Here is a 17,020-nt window from a genome sequence, read left to right on the forward strand (position 1 = left end):
GTCTAAAACTTACAGAAATCTACCTGTCTTAGCTTTCTAAATACTGGGATTAAAGGTAATTCCTGCTGCCTTTTTATAAAATTAAACTTACTTAATTTTATATGCCATTGTTTTGCCTGCATATATATATGTATATTTGTATATGTGTACCACGTGCATGCCTGGTACCTGAGAAAGTCCGAAGAGGGCGTTGGATCTCCTGGAACTGCAGTTACAGATGGCTGTGAGTCTATGTGGGTGCTAGGAACTGAACTCCTGTCTTCTGCAATAGCAACAAATGCTCCTAACTACTCTGCCCCCATTATCTTTCCAAAAATTAAAGTTTATTACTTTTTAAGCTTATTCAATATCATTTTTATCCCCTTTTTCCTGTGGTCATGTGTTGGGTATTGTCCTTGAGCAGATTTTCTTTAGTATGTTTCTCTATCTGGTTTGTTTTTATGTTGTTGTTACCGCTATTTCTCTTTCTGAACATTCTGGAAACTGAGCTCAGCACTTGAGTGTAATGAGTGTTTTACCACCCAAGCTATACCCTTGAACAAACTGAGACACAAAACTTCACCCCAACCATGGCCTAGTCCTGACTGACCTTCAGTGGAAGCATCACAATAGAGAACAGGAGACAAAAGACCAGGACCAGCAACCTACATCCAAGTAGGCATGTCTAGGGGTGGGGCCGGAAGCCCCAGTGCTGGACATTCACCTCCATAGTGACAGCAATGAACACAAGCGCTGCAGACACTGCATCTCTATGCAACACACTGTCAAGAGAGCCGCTTACTGACGTCTTCATGACAGGTGAAGAGACAACTATCCCAACAGAAGCAGAGTCTGATTTGCAGGCTCATACATTGTTAGTTATAAAGAAGGTAATGGGTATTTCAGTAGTCAGGAATCTTAGCTTAAAGGTTTTTACAGCTTTTGTCATATAAATTTTAATACCTAAAATCTAAAAGTTGAATTTTTGGATTATGTGTGTGTGAATTTTGACCATGTGTATAAACTGATGTCCTATACCAAATAGAGGTTTTCAAAATACTTTTGTTTTTGTTTTTTGAGACAGGGTTTCTCTGTATTGCTTTGGAGGCTGTCCTGGAAATCACTTTGTAGACCAGGCTGGCCTCGAACTCACAGAGATCCGCCTGCCTCTGCCTCCCAAGTGCTGGGATTAAAGTTTCAAAATACTTTTAACATTTATTTTGTGTTTGAGTATGTATGTGCACAAATGTGCCATGCACATGTGTGGTAATCAGAAGACAACTTGTAGGAATTGGTTCTCTCCTCTACCATATGGGTTCTGGGGACCAAGCTCTGGCCATCAGGCTTGGGGGGGCAAGTACCTTATGTTCTGAGGTATCTTTCAGGCCTTCAATAGTTTCTTGTGGGGTGGGGGGGTGTTCATTTGTTTAATTTATTTTTTTGAGGCAGTCTCACTATATAGCCCTGGCTGACCCAGAATTCACTATGTAGAGCAGACTGAGCTCAAACTCACCTCTGCCTCCTCTTTCCCCCAAGTGCTGGGACCAAAGACATTCACCACCACACCTGGCCTAAATTTTAAATTCAAAACCTTACTTAGTGAAGTAAAATATCAAGAAGGACGATTTAAAAAGAAGAAAAGGATTTGCATACTGCTTTTTATGAAAAAGATGTTTATAACATAAGCTGTTTGTGTAACAGGACTAGAACCACAAGTGGTTGTTTTGTGTGCCTCAGAGCACATTACTCCACCTCCCTAAACTTCCATTTCTTATTTTTTTTTTTTTTTTGGTTTTCGAGACAGGGTTTCTCTGCGGCTTTGGAGACTGTCCTGGAACTAGCTCTTGTAGACCAGGCTGGTCTCGAACTCGCAGAGATCCGCCTGCCTCTGCCTCCCAAGTGCTGGGATTAAAGGCGTGCGCCACCATCGCCCGGCTCATTTCTTTATCAATAAACAGTACAATACATCATGACTGAGGGCAGCTTCTCCCCAGCCTTCTGCTTTGAAACAGTTAAGTGACTTACAATATTATTTCCACAACCCACTTCTTAGTTGCCTAGAAGCTCTACCAGTTTTAACTCAGCAAGCAATGTCTGAAATAGTTACAAACTGGCAAACTGCACCCTTTAGTAACTAGAGTTAAAAAGAGAAAAACCACAAGGCAAGGCAATATCAGAATTAATTCCACTTTTGTGTGCGATAAATTATTATGTGTCTGTCTGTCTGGTCACCGTGTTGGTTCTGGTTCTTCAGCTTGAGCACAGAGCCGTGTGCACAGTAGCCATATTCTCTACCATTGAGCTCATACCTTCAGCCCTATATATAACCCTCTGTTGTTTTTAAATAGTCTCTAGTTAGGCTATACATCCTTCCCAGTAGGTTTAATGGCTCGCTGATTTCCTGAGACAGGGTCTCACACTGTAGCCCATGCTGGCAATTCTCCTAACTTGGCATTCCAACTGCTGAGATTACAGGCATGGTGGACTCTTTTGAGTAAATTTTACAAAGGAACATGTAGTTTTACTTGTAAACTAAGACACAGATTTTTGAGAAGAACACTAAAAAAAGACATAGATTCTTGGAAAATGACAGCATCCCAGCATACAGTTGTGAGACATGAAGAATTCAGACTATCTGCAATCTTACTATATTTATCACTTAGCAGAATGGATAAGAAACACTGAAGCCGCCTCCCCCGCCCCCCCCACAGAACTTACAACACGGTGAGAAAACCAGACACACTGCTGTTGTGTACCTTACCTGCCTTCAATTCATACTTACTTCTCTGACTTCCACAAGATGGTCTGGATGCAAGTGAGCTCTTTTGTTCACCGACTGCAGTTTGGAATGTCCAACATTAAAAAAAGAAATGGCATTCTGACTCGGTCTCCTCTGGGATATGGGAGAATTACCACTAGATGCCAGGGAGAAGCTCCGTGACTTCAGGGGAGGATTGTTCTGTCAGAAAAAGAAAATCAGTTCTCTTTGACTTTTTAAATGTTTGGTTCTCTTGCCATCAAATTACCATATATCTCAGGCTTTATACATGTATCATTTTGAGAACATATTAATATTAGATTTGACTTAGGCAAATTTCTGAAGATTTTATGCTATTCAAATTTAGAAAACTGAAATTTCCAATTTGTCATTCTCAAAGAATTTTATTATATTTTTTGAAAGTCTATTAGATGAACATAATTTTCCTGATTTCTCATTGTAAGCATTGCAGCACAAATGTGCGTGCATGCGTGTGAGTATAAAGGAATATATGCGTCCTGTATGCAGTAATATAACACATCTTCTAAAGAAACAACCAGGCATCCTTTGGAACAGTCTGGCACTTCCTGCTCACTGTCACTGCTGGCAGTCTGCACCATGAGCAGAGACTAGGCATCAGACCTTAACACAATGGTATGGTTTGGCATATTTTGAGGAAGGGTCTATATAGCCCAGGCTAGTTTCAAACTCACAATTCTGTCTTAGCCTCCAAACATTATTATTGAAGGTCTACCATTCCCAGACCTAAATTATAATTCTAAAAAATTAGCTAGTGGGAAAATTGCTAGGAAGAAAGGAAAATAGAAAGTGAAAAAGAATGAAAAACTTAGGTTGTCCTCAGATATGAAACTCTTTGAATGATTTACTCATGTATCACCTTTTAGACATCCCCAGATGCTCACAATTCAGACCCTCCTCACCTTAAAATGAAACAAAAGTAAAAAGACTCTAAGGAACCAGGCACAGCAAACAAATAACAAAACACTTCCGAAAATGAGACATAAATTATTGGGCTGGCAATAAGATTCAGTGAATAAAGGTATTTGCTACAAAGTCTGAAAACCTGAGTTCAATCCCTGGAGACGGCGCTGAAGGAGGGAGCCTACTCCTAAGTGCCCTGTGCCCTCGACAAGCAAGGCGGACAGGATGCATGTGTACCCACACGTACACACATAAGATCAGGAATTTAAAAAAAAATACACAAATTCTCAGCCAACAAGCACATGAAAGCATATTCAGCATGGTTCGTCATTTGAGAAATGAAATGAAAATCATGAGTCCATTGGAGAATACAGAAAAATTAGGGGCCAGCAGAATAGCTGTTGGTAAAGAACTTGAGCTTAAACATGAAGACTTGATTTTAGATGGCCAGTACCTACACCAAAAGCTGGGCATGATGCTGAGTGTCAGCACTGAGTCCCAACACTGGGGACACAGAGACAGGTGATCCCTAGAGCTCAATAGCCTGCCAGTCTATCCTAGTTAGTGAGCTCAGGCTCAGTTCAAGACTCTGCCTAAAAACTAAGGTAGGGAGTGACTCATGTTGACTTATGGCCTACACACACACACACACACACACACACACACACACACACAGACAGAGAGAGAGAGAGAGAGAGAGAGAGAGAGAGAGAGGGAGGGAGGGAGGGAGGGAGGGAGGGAGGGAGGGAGGGAGGGAGGGAGGGAGGGAGGGAGGGAGAGACAGAGAGAAAGAGAGAGAGAAGGCTGAAACAGTGCTGGGGACATGTCTTAATTGGCAGAATGCTTGTCTAACATGCACAAAGCCCTGGTTTGACTCCCAGTATCATACAAACGCAATGTGGTAGAACACGCTTATATCCCAGGACTTGGAATGTAGAGGCAGGAAAAAGTTTAAGGTCACTGTCAGCTTCACTGCAAGGGCAGCATGAGATACATGAGAATCTGCCTCAAAAAGAAAGGTTGAGGCAGAAGAATAGCCAAGAGTTTAGGGTTTAAAGCTAACCTGGGTTATATGGCAAATTCTAGACTAGTCTGAATTACAATGAGATTCTGTCTCAAAAAATACATTTAAAGAAAGTACATAAGAAAGAAAGAGAATTGCTAGGCTGGCATGGTGGCCTACCCTATAACGCAGCACTTGGAAAGCTAAGGCAAATGGGTAGTTTTCAAATCCAGTCACCAGGAGCATAGGAGACCCTGTCAGAGAGGGGAATGACTGGTGTTATGAATAAGTGTAGATGAACCTTGAAGTGGAAAAAGCTGACACAATAAACCATGCTTATAAATAAGTCAAAGCAAACAAGAGTGCAGACTGTTTGCCCAGGGTTTGGGATGGAGGGAACAGAGGTGGCTGTTGACCAAGTGGGGCCACCTAGGGGTTGTCAGAAACTTTCCATAGTCACATGGCTGCCAAGATCGTACAATCTTATAACTATACTAACACCATAGGGTTGTACTCCTTAAGCAAATTTATGGTATACAAATGGCATCTCAATGTATATTTTTTAAAACATCCATTTATGTTATATGTGTATATACATGTGAACATCATCAGAACACACATGTGAAAATGAGGTCAATTATCAAAAGGTGGTTTTCTTTTAACTATGTGGGTTTCAGGGATCAGACCGAGGCTGTCAAACTTGGTGGCAATCACCCCATTCCACTGGCTCTATATTTAAATTTAAAAGTGTAGCTGGGTAGTGGTGGCACATACCTTTAATTCCAGCACTTGGGAGGTAGAGGCAGGTGGATCTTTGAGTTCCAGGCCAGCCTGATCTACAGAGAGAGTTCCAGGACAGCCAGGGCTACACAGAGAAGCCTTGTCTCAGAAAGAAGTATAAAGCCCACCTTTCCCCATTTTGGGTACTAATACTATGTAGAAACCCACATACCTTTCCAATAGCCTCCGTGTGGTGCTGTGTACATATCTGGAGTCTGCTAACCCAGTGCTGGCGCTCTTTAGCATCTGTGGCTGATAAAAAGTATATACGTTATTTATTTTGTACTTATTTGGGGAACACAATTAATTGTTCACAGCACAAAAGATGGATGAGTAACAAGCAAAGGTTAATTCTACTTTCCTTACAGAAAATGTCACTGACTGGGAGGACAGGAAGTATTTGTTGCTCTTGCTAGGAGTGGAAATTGCCTAAGCAGGACAAACCACATGCAGCCAGGTGAGGACATGAGGCAATAGGTTTTAAGTTCCTAATGGTGGCATGTCCTTGTTTATTTATTTGCATTTTCAAGACAAGGTTTTTATGTGTAGCCCTGGCTGGTCTGGAACTCAATCTGTAGAGCAAGATGGCCTCAAACTCAGAGATCCACCTGCCACTGCCTCCTGAGTGCTGGGATTAAAGTTGTGTGCCACCACTACCCAACAAACATTTTAACAAACCCCAATGGAATATATTAGTCACTAAAAGATGTCAAGAGGACAATGGACAAAAAAGAAAAATTCCCTCTGGCAGACATAAAGAAATTATTTATACAAGTCTAGGTTTTACAGTTCTCAGTAATCAGGGTTTCATTTACAAAATAAATCGTTTTTAGAAGGTCCAACACTAAACAGTCTCATGCACTGACCAACTTGAAAACAATTATGAAAACAGATTTTATAAACCCTCAAAGCAATTCTGAGACATGGTATGGTATGTCAGAAGTGACAGTAGCTCCTGTCCCCAAGCGCATAGGAAAGGAGCTATGGAGGGGACCCCAGTGCTAGGATGGCCTACCTCTGAGCTTACACCGCTGCAGAGGGGACCCCAGTGCTAGGATGGCCTACCTCTGAGCTTATACTGCTCCCCGCTGGCAGCATTCACTGTGAAGGTATGAGAGTCCTCATCGCTGGGCGAGATCACAGCACCCGCAAGCTGCAAAGTACCTCTGGGTTTCTGATTTCTAGACTGTTCATTCACAAAGTACTCCAACAGCCCAGCTTCATTGTTTAAAACAAAAAACCTGCAATGACGTTAAAAAGGTTGTGATTTTTAAACATTTGCCATAGCCAAACTAAAGCAATGCAGACTTCAATCATTTAAAAATACTGGGTTTTTACTGAAAAAAAGAAAAAGAAAGAAAAAGAAAAAAAGCTAAAACTAAAGCATGCCAAGAAGTAAACTCAGAAACACACCAAATTTCCTAGGACAAAGATTATTTTAAAACTGAATATATTTAATACAAGGCACAAGCCACTGAGCCAAGGGAGAAGCATTAATTTTAAATAATTCCCGTGGCCCTGGAGATCAAACCAGGGCCTCCCACATCCTGGGCAGACACTAGACCCGAGTCCTATGTCTAGCCACAGGAGAAATGCTTCTAAGGGAAGAACACAGTAAGTAAAGAAACAAGTAAAGAGCTCTCCTAATAAACTGCAGACAAGGGCAGGGAGAACTCTAGGCTGTCGTGAAGCCTGGTGAAACCAACACTGGAGCTGCAGAGAGGGCCCTGTGGTTAAGAGCACATACTGCTCTTGCAGATGACCTGAGTTTGGTTCCCAACATCCACTCTGGGTAGCTTAAAATCACCTGTAACTCCAGCTTCAGTGAGATTCAATGCCCTTTTTTGTCTCTACAGGTACGTACACACAGGCACATAAAAGAATAATAAATCTTAAAAAACTACTCTCAGTAATCAATATGAATTTTTAAAGAAATAAATATGACCTAAGACTTAACCAGTGAAATATACACTGAGAATGTTGGCGTAGAAAGATGTGACTGTACCTTTAGATAGGTCACAAGTGAGGGTTACTTACCTTGTTTAAAAATGAAAAGACTGCAACTGGAGACACAGAAACACAGGGAACTTGAGACTAAATGATGAAATACTGATATACCTTGGCAAAGAATTTGATGGAACACTGGTGGACTTTGGAAAAGAATTTGATGTTCTGATTCAGTTATAGACTAGATAGTTTAGGATGCATCAATTCAGATCCCAATTTAAGTAGCACAATAGTTTTTTTCTTTAAAAGTTCGAATTTCTCAAATTTATGTTTGGATTTCCAGAGAGTTTTTTTGCATTCTATACAAGAGCCAACTTCATAACAGAAGCTGGTGTGCAGTGCGAACCAGTCAAGGGCCAAGACGATTGTTCAATGTCTCAAGTGGCACCAAAACGACCGTATCAAAGAGTCAGAGAATGGAATCAGCCTTCTGTTCAGGAAAAAGGAGGGGATGGGAGAAAAAAGGGCTAAATCCGCCTGAGAAGAGACAGGAAAGAAACACTCTTAGCTCTTCTAAGGTTTGCCGTTGCTGTTGCTTTGTGACAGGGTCTCTCTACATAGTCCTAGCTATCCTAACATAGGCCAGGATGACCTTGACAAACATCTGCCTGGGATTAAAGGCAGGTGCCACCACACTCAGATCTCTCCTAAACTTTTAATGTGCTTTTGGGTTTGAAAAAATGTGTTCACAGTTTGATAAAAATTTTCATTTTAAAATTTTTGCAACTTTTCTTTGATTTTGTTGTTGTTTTTCTGTCACAAGGTCTCACATAGCCTTAGGCTAGCCCCAAACTTTCTATGTAGTCGAAGATGACTTCAAATTCTGATTCCCTTGCCTCTGTCCAGAGTGCTGGGCTTGCCAGGTATACCACACAGTATGGTGTGGCTCTGAGGATCAAACTCAGAGCCCTATACATGCTAGGCAAGCACTCTACTGAATGAGCTCCAACCAGAGTCACGTTTTTTCTAATTTTTTGGTTTAGTTTTGTTTTTCCAGGTAGGGTTTCTTTCTCCGTTTAGCCCTGGCTGTCCTGGAACTCAATTTGCAGACCAGACTGGCCTCAGACTCATTCCACCTGCCTCTGCCTCCGAAATTATTGAACATTGTAAACTGCCAATAACATTGCTGCTCATTTTTAACAGTTATTTTCCAAAGACTTAAAGGGATTATTTGAATTAACATAAAGCAGTCATGGATAAGATCTTAGGTTTCCAAGTCTGTCTTTACTAAAATGTCTATATAAATCTTTCATTCAAAAAAAGGAATCCAAGCCCCGAATGGTGGTGCTCAGCAGGAAGACCACCATGAGCTCAACAGGAGGACACCATGAGCTCCAGACCAGCCTGGCCACATAGTGAATTCAAACACATTGCATGCTACAAAGTGAAATTCTGTTTTTTTTTTAAAGATTTATTTATTGATTATGTATGCAGTGTTATGCCGGCAAACATGCCTGCAGGCCAGAAGAGGGCGCCAGATCTCATTACAGATGGCTGTGAGCCACCATGTGGTTGCTGGGAATTGAACTCAGGACCTCTGGAAGAGCAGTCAATGCTCTTAACCTCTGAGCCATCTCTCCAGCCCGAAATTCTGTTTTTAAAACAAAAATAACAACAAAACCCAACCAAACACAGGTACTGTTCCGTTAGCAAGAAAGTAACAACTTATTGCATAAAAAACAAACCCAAATTTGTATGCTTTAAATGAGTGAACCACATTGTAAGTGAATTCCTTCTAAAGAAAGATGTTAATATGGAGAATGGGAGCTCAGAGATGGCTAAGAGTGCCTGCTGCTCCTGGACAGGACCCAAGTTTGGTTCCCAGTACCCATATGGTGGCTCCTAATTGCCAGTAACTCCAGTTCCAGGGGATCTGATGACCTCTTCCGGTCTTTATCGGCTCCTATAAGCACAGTGTAAAGTCACAGGCTCATACTTTGGTCATTTGAATATATATGTATACTTCTGTGTTTGAATGCTTGGCCCACTATTAGGAGGTGTGGCCTTGTTGGAAGAAGTGTGTCATTGTATGGGTGGGCCCAGTGTGGGACACAAGTCTTCATTCTGCTGCCTGCAGATCAAGATGTAGAACTCTCAGCTACCACTCCAGCACCTTGTCTGTCCAAAGGCTGCCAAGCTTCCTGCCATGATAATGGATTAAATCAGCCTCAATGAAATGTTTTCCTTTCTAAGAGCTGCCATAGCCATGGTGTCTCTTCACAGCAATAGAAACCCAAACTAACACACACACACAAAATTTTTTTAAAAAAAGAATGTTTCTTGAGAAATTAAAGGACAACCACTACTAGTCCAAGCAAAAATACTATATTCAAAAAGAAAAAGAAAAATGATGCTGGGCAGTGGTGGCACATGCCTTTAATCCCAGCACTCGGGAGGCAGAGGCAGGAAGATCTTTTTGAGTTCGAGACCAACCTGGTCTACAAGAGCTAGTTCCAGGACAGCCTCCAAAGCCACAGAGAAACCCTGTCTCGAAAAACCAAAAAGAAGAAAAGAAAAAGAAAAATGACTAGTTTGTTCTCTTAAAAGTAGTCAAAGACAATTTAAAATACATCATCATTCAGGGCCAGGAAGATGACTCAGTGAGTAAAGGCCAAGACTAACCACCTGAGTTCCTAAAAAAACCAACACCAGCAAGCTGCACTCTACCTCCAAAGGTGTGTCCACCCACACCCACACAGGAGGAGAGAGAGACAGAGAGAGAGAGAGAGACAGAGAGACAGAGAGAGAGAGAGACAGAGAGAGAGAGAGAGACAGAGAGAGAGAGAGACAGAGAGAGAGAGAGACAGAGAGACAGAGAGAGACAGAGAGAGAGAACATTGTAATATTATCTGGAGTCTTATTTGTTATGAGCACATATTACTTAACCCAAAGGTGTTATTACAAATACACAACATAGGAGGCACTCACCCAGGTATCAGAAGGGACAAAGAAGGGACTGGCAAAAGGAGGTAACAAGTCAGTAACTAATTATCTTCCCAACCCCAACATGACACTAGGATCTAACAGAGCACTCTATGCTGTTCTTCTCTACTCTTGGGCCGACCCCTAAAGAAAGATTACAGGACAGATTAGCCAGGACTGGTGGTCAGCCTGTAATCCAGCTAGGGGGAGACTGAGGCAGGACTCTAAGCCTAAGAGCAGTCTAGGCAACTTGCTGAGATTCCCTGGAGCCATGGCTCAGTGGAGTAGTGCTTCTTTAGTACACGAAGACCCCTGGTTCAACCCCAGTACTGGAGGGAGAAAGAAAAGTGTGGGTTTACAGAGATGGCCCATGAAGCGAGGAGCAGGAAAGCGGCTTTCCTCAGAGGGCACTAGACTCTTGATTGAGGCATTTTCAATAATTCATCCTAAACCACTAGAAAGATATGAATAACTGCTGAGTATATTGGGAATTTAACACTCAGCACAAACCTTCACAGCAGAAAATTCACCTTTTTTATTAAAGGGAAATACTGCAAGGTTGTTGTGGTTTTGTTTGTTTGCTTTTGCAACTGCAAGTCGGTAAAGACAGTCAGTTTGGAGAAGTAACCAACTTTGAGGGCTGCCCATGACATGAGCATCATCACACACAGGTGTATTCTAACTTTGAAGGGCATTAGTGCTGATTTTGAACAGAAAACCAGCTATCTGCTTTGCTCTGACCTCCCTGAGGCTTTAAGGGTCAGCATCCACAGAATTCTAAGCCCCTCTGGCACCCCCCCCCCCCGAAGATTAGAGTCCAAACTGGAAGGAGGTGGAATCAGAACAATCTTGTTTTGTACTTTCCTAGGGCACTCTATCCCAGAGCAAGCCATTCTTTGGGAGTGGGGCAAAGAGCACAGACAGGGTCTCACTCCTCACTGGCCTCAAACTCCCGAAGTAGCTATGGACAGTCGGACACTGATCCTCCACCTCCCTCCTGAGTACTACAATTACAGGCATGTATCACTATGCCCACCTCAAGTAATGAACTGTGTGTGTATGTTTGCAGGCTAGACACAATCTTGGGTATCATTTCTCAGGAATGCTGTCTACCTTATTTTGAGATATCCACTTTGGCTGGTTGGTCAGCAGCCTGCCCTGTAATGGTATTACAAGTGTGTACCACCGTGCCTGGCTTTTTAACATGGGCTTTGGGGATCAAAGTCAAGTTGGCAAGTGATTTGCCAACTAAGCCATCTTTTTTTGTATTACACACATTTATTTATTTACTGTGTGCATGATGTGCCATGGTGCACTTGTGGAGGTCAGAGGACAGCTTGTAGGAACCTTCTCCCATCATGTGGGTGCCAGGGATGGAAGTCCTTGCCCCCTGTCTTAGTTAGGGTTTCTATTGCTGTGAAGAGACATGATGATCACAGCAACTCCCATAAAGGGAAACATTTAATTGTGGCTGGCTTACAGTTCAGAGGTTCAGTCCATTTAGTCCATTTTCATCATGACAGGAAGCATGATGGTGTATGCGGGAACACAGGTGCTGGAGAATAAGCTGAGAATTCTGGTTTTTTTTTTTTTTTTTTTTGGTTTTTACAATACAGGGTTTCTCTGTATTGTTTTGGAGGCTGTCGGTCCAGCCAAACCTCGAACTCACAGAGATCCGCCTACCTCTGCCTCCCGAGTGCTGGGATTAAAGGCGTGCGCCACCACCGCCCGGCCATAAGCTGAGAATTCTACATCTTGATTTGCAGGAAGTGAATGTCAACTCTAGACCTGGCTTGAGCATGTGAGACCTCAAAGCCCACCCCCTAGTGAAGCACTTCCTCTGACAAAGCCACTTATAAAAGTATCACTCAACATGGGCCTATGAAGGCCATTTTTATTCAGACCACCAACCCCCGAGCCATCCTGCTGGCTTGCTGAGTTACCTTACCAGTCATCAAGCAATTCTTTCTAGAGCACACTCATGCTAGGTTTTCCAACCTGCTAAGAGTTGCTTCAAGTCAAAGTGGAAATGGCTGAGGGGAGGAAACTGCCTTGAATATCAGGCACAGGCCCAAAGCTTTTGTTCCTTCCGCTTCTTTCTGCAGTACACAAAAATGGAAGCTTGGCAAGCCACGGAGGTCGATCCCCTAAGCCCTGGCTCCTCAACAGCTTCTTAATCTCTCTGCTCCCCACACCCTTCAATCTATCCGTTCCACAGTGAGGAGCTGATGTGTCACAAATTCCAACAAAGCTGTCAGAAATGAGGGTGTTTTCTGCTTGCTGTTTTTTAAAAAACTGTCTTTATTTATATAATGTATGTGCATGTGTGTATGATGGGAGGGTGTAAATGCCTGTGCCATGGCTTCTTTTTAAAAAAGAAAATTGTATTTTTCACGGGTGTTTCTGCTATTCTTTAAAAGTGTTTGAAAAACATTCTTTCATGTATTATTCCTGGTTTGTGTTGTTTAATGTAGGAAGAAAACAACAACTTGTATTATTCCATCATGATTAAAAGCAGAAGTCTTGGGCTGGAGAGATGGCTCAGCGATTAAGAGCACTGACTGTTCTTCCAGGTCCTGAGTTCAATTTCCAGCAACCACATGGTGGCTCACAACCACCTTGAATGAGATCTGGTGCCCTCTGCTGGCATGCAGGCAGAAGACTGTATACACAATAAATAATAAAATCTTAAAAAAAAATAAAAAAAGCAGAATTCTCCAAATGCATGTGAATTAGAAACAGCATGGTACATGGTTTTGTGAAAATAATTTGTCTGTAAAACTAGACCTTAGACTTGCCGGGCAGTGGTGGCACACACTTTTAATCCCAGCACTCGGGAGGCAGAGGCAGGCGGATCTCTATGTGTCTGAGGCCAGCCTGGTCTACAAAGCTACACAGAGAAACCCTGTCTCAAAAAAACAAAACAAAACAAAAAAGACCTTAGACTCAAAGTGATTTTCTTGCCAATTTTAGTCTTATTATTTAAAGAACGATTAAAGGTTGGGGAGATGGTTCAGTGGGTGAGAGCACGTGCTTGCAAGCATGAGGACCTGAGTCCAAATCACCAGCAACCTCATAAAAAGTCTGACCCACTGTGCACGTCTGTAGTCCTAGCACTTTCGGGGTGGGACTAGGAGGACCCGGAACTTTTGCTGGTCAGAGTAAAAGGCACAGCCAGGCTCAAGGGCAATGTCTATAGTCCCAGCTGCTCCAGCTGCTGAGGCTCAAGACCTTAGATTCAGCATGGGCCACACACAAAAAAATCTCATCTACTTAATTTTATTTTGGTCTTTTGAGACAGGGTCTCATTAGATAGCTGGCTGTTCTGGAACTTGATGTGTAGACCAGGCTGGCCTCTAACTCACAGAGATCTGCTTGCCTCTGTCTCATGAATGCTAGGATTAAAGCCACCTTGGCCAGCCGCAGCTCATGCTTTTAAAAAGCACACACTGAGCTGTATCATCTATTAATTCCCTCCTCACCCACTGCTGTGTGACTGTATGTAGGCTGCTTAGTTAACCCTCCAAGGTCACAGAGCTTTGAGGGTCAAGCACACATGCCCGTTTTCTTCACCTCTGCACACAAGAAAAGCACATGGCAAGTGAACACAGCACTCTGTTCCTAATCACATTTCTGAGTGTTAGAGGCAGCCACTTGGACATATGCCAACCCCTCCACCTAAGGAGAAAGTCTCCTTGTAGAGTTGTGGTAGGCCCTCCTCTAAAAGGCTCCCAGCCTTTGTACTGATGTCTGCATATAACACATCAGCTCCACATTCCCAATCTTAGGAGGCTGACATGACAGAACATCAACTTACCTGTACTGCCACCCGGTGACGAGGTTGGTGTACTTCATTAAATAGCCATAAACATTTTCCATGTGATCACTGTTTCAAAAAGAACAGAAAGTTGAAGTTAGTGAAAAATGAGAAGACATTCCAGCTGGTTTGAAAACAGCTAAGAGACTTAACTCATCAAACTTGCTAGGCATGGTCATGCATGCCTTTAGGCTCTGCCCCCAGGAAACCAGAGGCAGAACAATCTCTGTGAGTTCAAAGCCACTCTGGTCAACATATAGAAAGACAGGCCAGCCAGGGCTACAAAGAGACCTTATGTCACTCCCCCCAAAAAATTGAAACTCTTCAGAAGAAAAATAAATAGATTCACTGAGGTACCTGAACCCCTCCTCCATGTTTTTCTTATTTAATACGAATTTAATATACCAAATTTCTTCAAAATAAGTATAATATTCCACTTATTGTTAATATTTCAAGTATAGTCATTATGCATAAACATAAAACAAACACACTCTAAGTATTGTATTTAAAACAACTACCTCAAACCAGGTGTTGGTGGCACACGCCTTTAATCCCAGCTCTCGGGAGGCAGAGGCAGTCGGATCTCTGTGAGTTCGAGACAGCCTGGTCTACAAGAGCAAGTTCCAGGACAGCCTCCACAGCCACAGAGAAGCCCTGTCTTGAAAAACCTAAAAAACAAACAAACAAAAACCCCAAAACAACAAAAAACCCCAACTACCCCAAAATGATTTCCTAAAGAGTCCTTCCTCTGCTTTGGGCACTTAGCACACAGTCCGTTCTCCCTGAGCCGTTTCTGTCCCTATTCTTTGTCCAGTGCTAGAGCTCCATAGCCTGATCTGTACTGTATCAATGCACAAAGCCTGAGGTAGAACACAACAGAGGTTACTTCCACAAAGGATCAAGGTATTTCATGATTCGCCATTTGAGAAACTGCTTCTTAGTCAGGTTCTCCACACCAAGCCTCTGCCTGTAGAAGGTGTCCTCTTCACCTGGTGGCATGTCATAAAAGCACTGCAGCTGAGCATGTCCTACAAGAACTGGACTTCGAGAACTATTTACACGTGGATTATGAGGAAAAACTTTCCTAAAATATTAAATATGAAGTGTACTAGCTACCCAGGGTGGTCTTGCACTCAGAGATTCATCTGCCTTTCTCCTGAGTCCTGGGATTAAAGGTGTGCACCACCACTGCCTGATCTCTATAGCTTGAGGCTGACTTTCCCTTCTGAATCTCCAAGCAAGCTTTAATAAATCATAAATATCACTACGCTCCTTTGTTCAGAAAGGGATACAAAGGTCTACAAAGCTACACAGAGAAACCCTGTCCTGAAAAATTAAAAATTTCAAAAAAAAAAAAAGCTATGTCATTAAAGAAGATGACTGGACTCTATGGTTAACGGGCTGTGGCGATAGGATCTGGTGACTGATTAGGTATGAAATGAGAAAGGGAGGGACAGAAGAGTGAGAGGTAAAATATAAAGGCAGCAGCTAGAGGCCAGCTGCATTTGCTGGTAACTTACAGTGGCCTTAAGGACCGACAAGGGGCACAGAGGAGGGTATCTTGTAAGGCGGCACGATTGAGACACAGATAAAGACTGGGCGATACACCTGGCCTGTGTGCATACAGCATATGCGAAGACATGGTTGTAAACAGGATTACCCAAGGTACATAAATGATAAGAGATGGACAGGGTCTGAAGGAGAACTCTAAGGAAAAGTTCAAGGGCAAAACGAAGGAGTTATCGGCAACCGAGAAGCAGAGTAGCAGAGGACAGAGGTCTACGGGTATTTCATGATGAGTGTGAGGCCAGACACTGGAGTTTCTATTAAGTTGCTAACCAAGAGGAGCGGGTGAGTACAGCGACAAGGGCGGAGCCAGGGGGAGGCACTGGAGTGAGTATAGAGTCTCACACTTAGAGCAGAGAGTTCAGTTTGAGGTGATCAGGCCCCTTAAATGCTGTCTTAAAGAGGAAACCTTTACGAATGAAAACATGTAAAGAGCTAGCATCCCTGGGGAAGCAACAAAAGGCTTATTTTGGTGTTTGATAAAACACAGGAGAAACTTACAATCCATAGTTTTAAGAATGAATGAAATCAGGGCATGACATCGTGCTGAATCACAGGGATGAATTCATAAGTTTGGCTAACAGTCTCTTTAGCACAGGAGCTGTCTGCACTTGTGGAAATGTGTGTGAAACTTAGAAGGAGCTAAAGGCAAAACTTTGTGAAAGATATTTATCATGAATAATGACCATATCCATGAAATACAAATATTGTGATATGTGATTATGTATGCTTAACCTCTGATTGGGCTGGGGACATATCTCAGTGGTAGAGAACTTATGTAGCAAGGTCAAGACCATTGGTTTGATGCCAGCACCAAACCTAATCATTTTTATTACTGTGTTATTCTCCAGTAGATACTTTGTTAGAAACTATAGAGGGTCTGAGGATGGCTCTATTCATAAGCTAGCAAATTAGCATACTACAATTTCACAGAAAGTAGCAGAAGAGTCCTAGTGGGAAATGACAAACTTCAGTTCTCAAAGCAACAGCTGCACACAGATTTTCAGCCAAATCCCACTGGGCCACACAGAGGGCAAGGGACACCTACACACAGGACAGATACTATATTAAAGGGCAGAACCTCAAGCCTTCTAGAACACACATCCCATTAAGAGCAGCTAGCAGTACTACTGACTCTGCCAAAGCAAGGCTTTATTTCATCACACAACAGCAAGAGCATAGGACAAATGACAGGCATGATCTCTGTCTTCCAAGGAATGTCTTGTGAACAGAGGTTCTGGCCTCC

The 17,020-nt window shown here is 42.6% G+C and overlaps 1 protein-coding gene across 1 annotated transcript in view; it reads right to left on the minus strand.

The window, feature by feature from the left end:
- The window catches only part of Osbpl11 (oxysterol binding protein like 11), a 59,099-nt gene that overhangs the window by 33,380 nt on the left and 8,699 nt on the right, over positions 1 to 17,020 (minus strand). Inside the window, exons 2-5 of the mRNA XM_040750891.1 lie at positions 14,209 to 14,277; positions 6,528 to 6,703; positions 5,635 to 5,714; positions 2,762 to 2,938 (exon numbers count right to left, since the gene is read on the minus strand). Coding sequence (XP_040606825.1) covers positions 2,762 to 2,938; positions 5,635 to 5,714; positions 6,528 to 6,703; positions 14,209 to 14,277 — 502 coding nt within the window. The remainder of the gene's footprint in view (positions 1 to 2,761; positions 2,939 to 5,634; positions 5,715 to 6,527; positions 6,704 to 14,208; positions 14,278 to 17,020) is intronic.

This window comes from Mesocricetus auratus, unplaced genomic scaffold (assembly GCF_017639785.1).
Source record: "Mesocricetus auratus isolate SY011 unplaced genomic scaffold, BCM_Maur_2.0 Super-Scaffold_100008, whole genome shotgun sequence".
NCBI classification, from domain to species: Eukaryota; Metazoa; Chordata; class Mammalia; order Rodentia; family Cricetidae; genus Mesocricetus; species Mesocricetus auratus.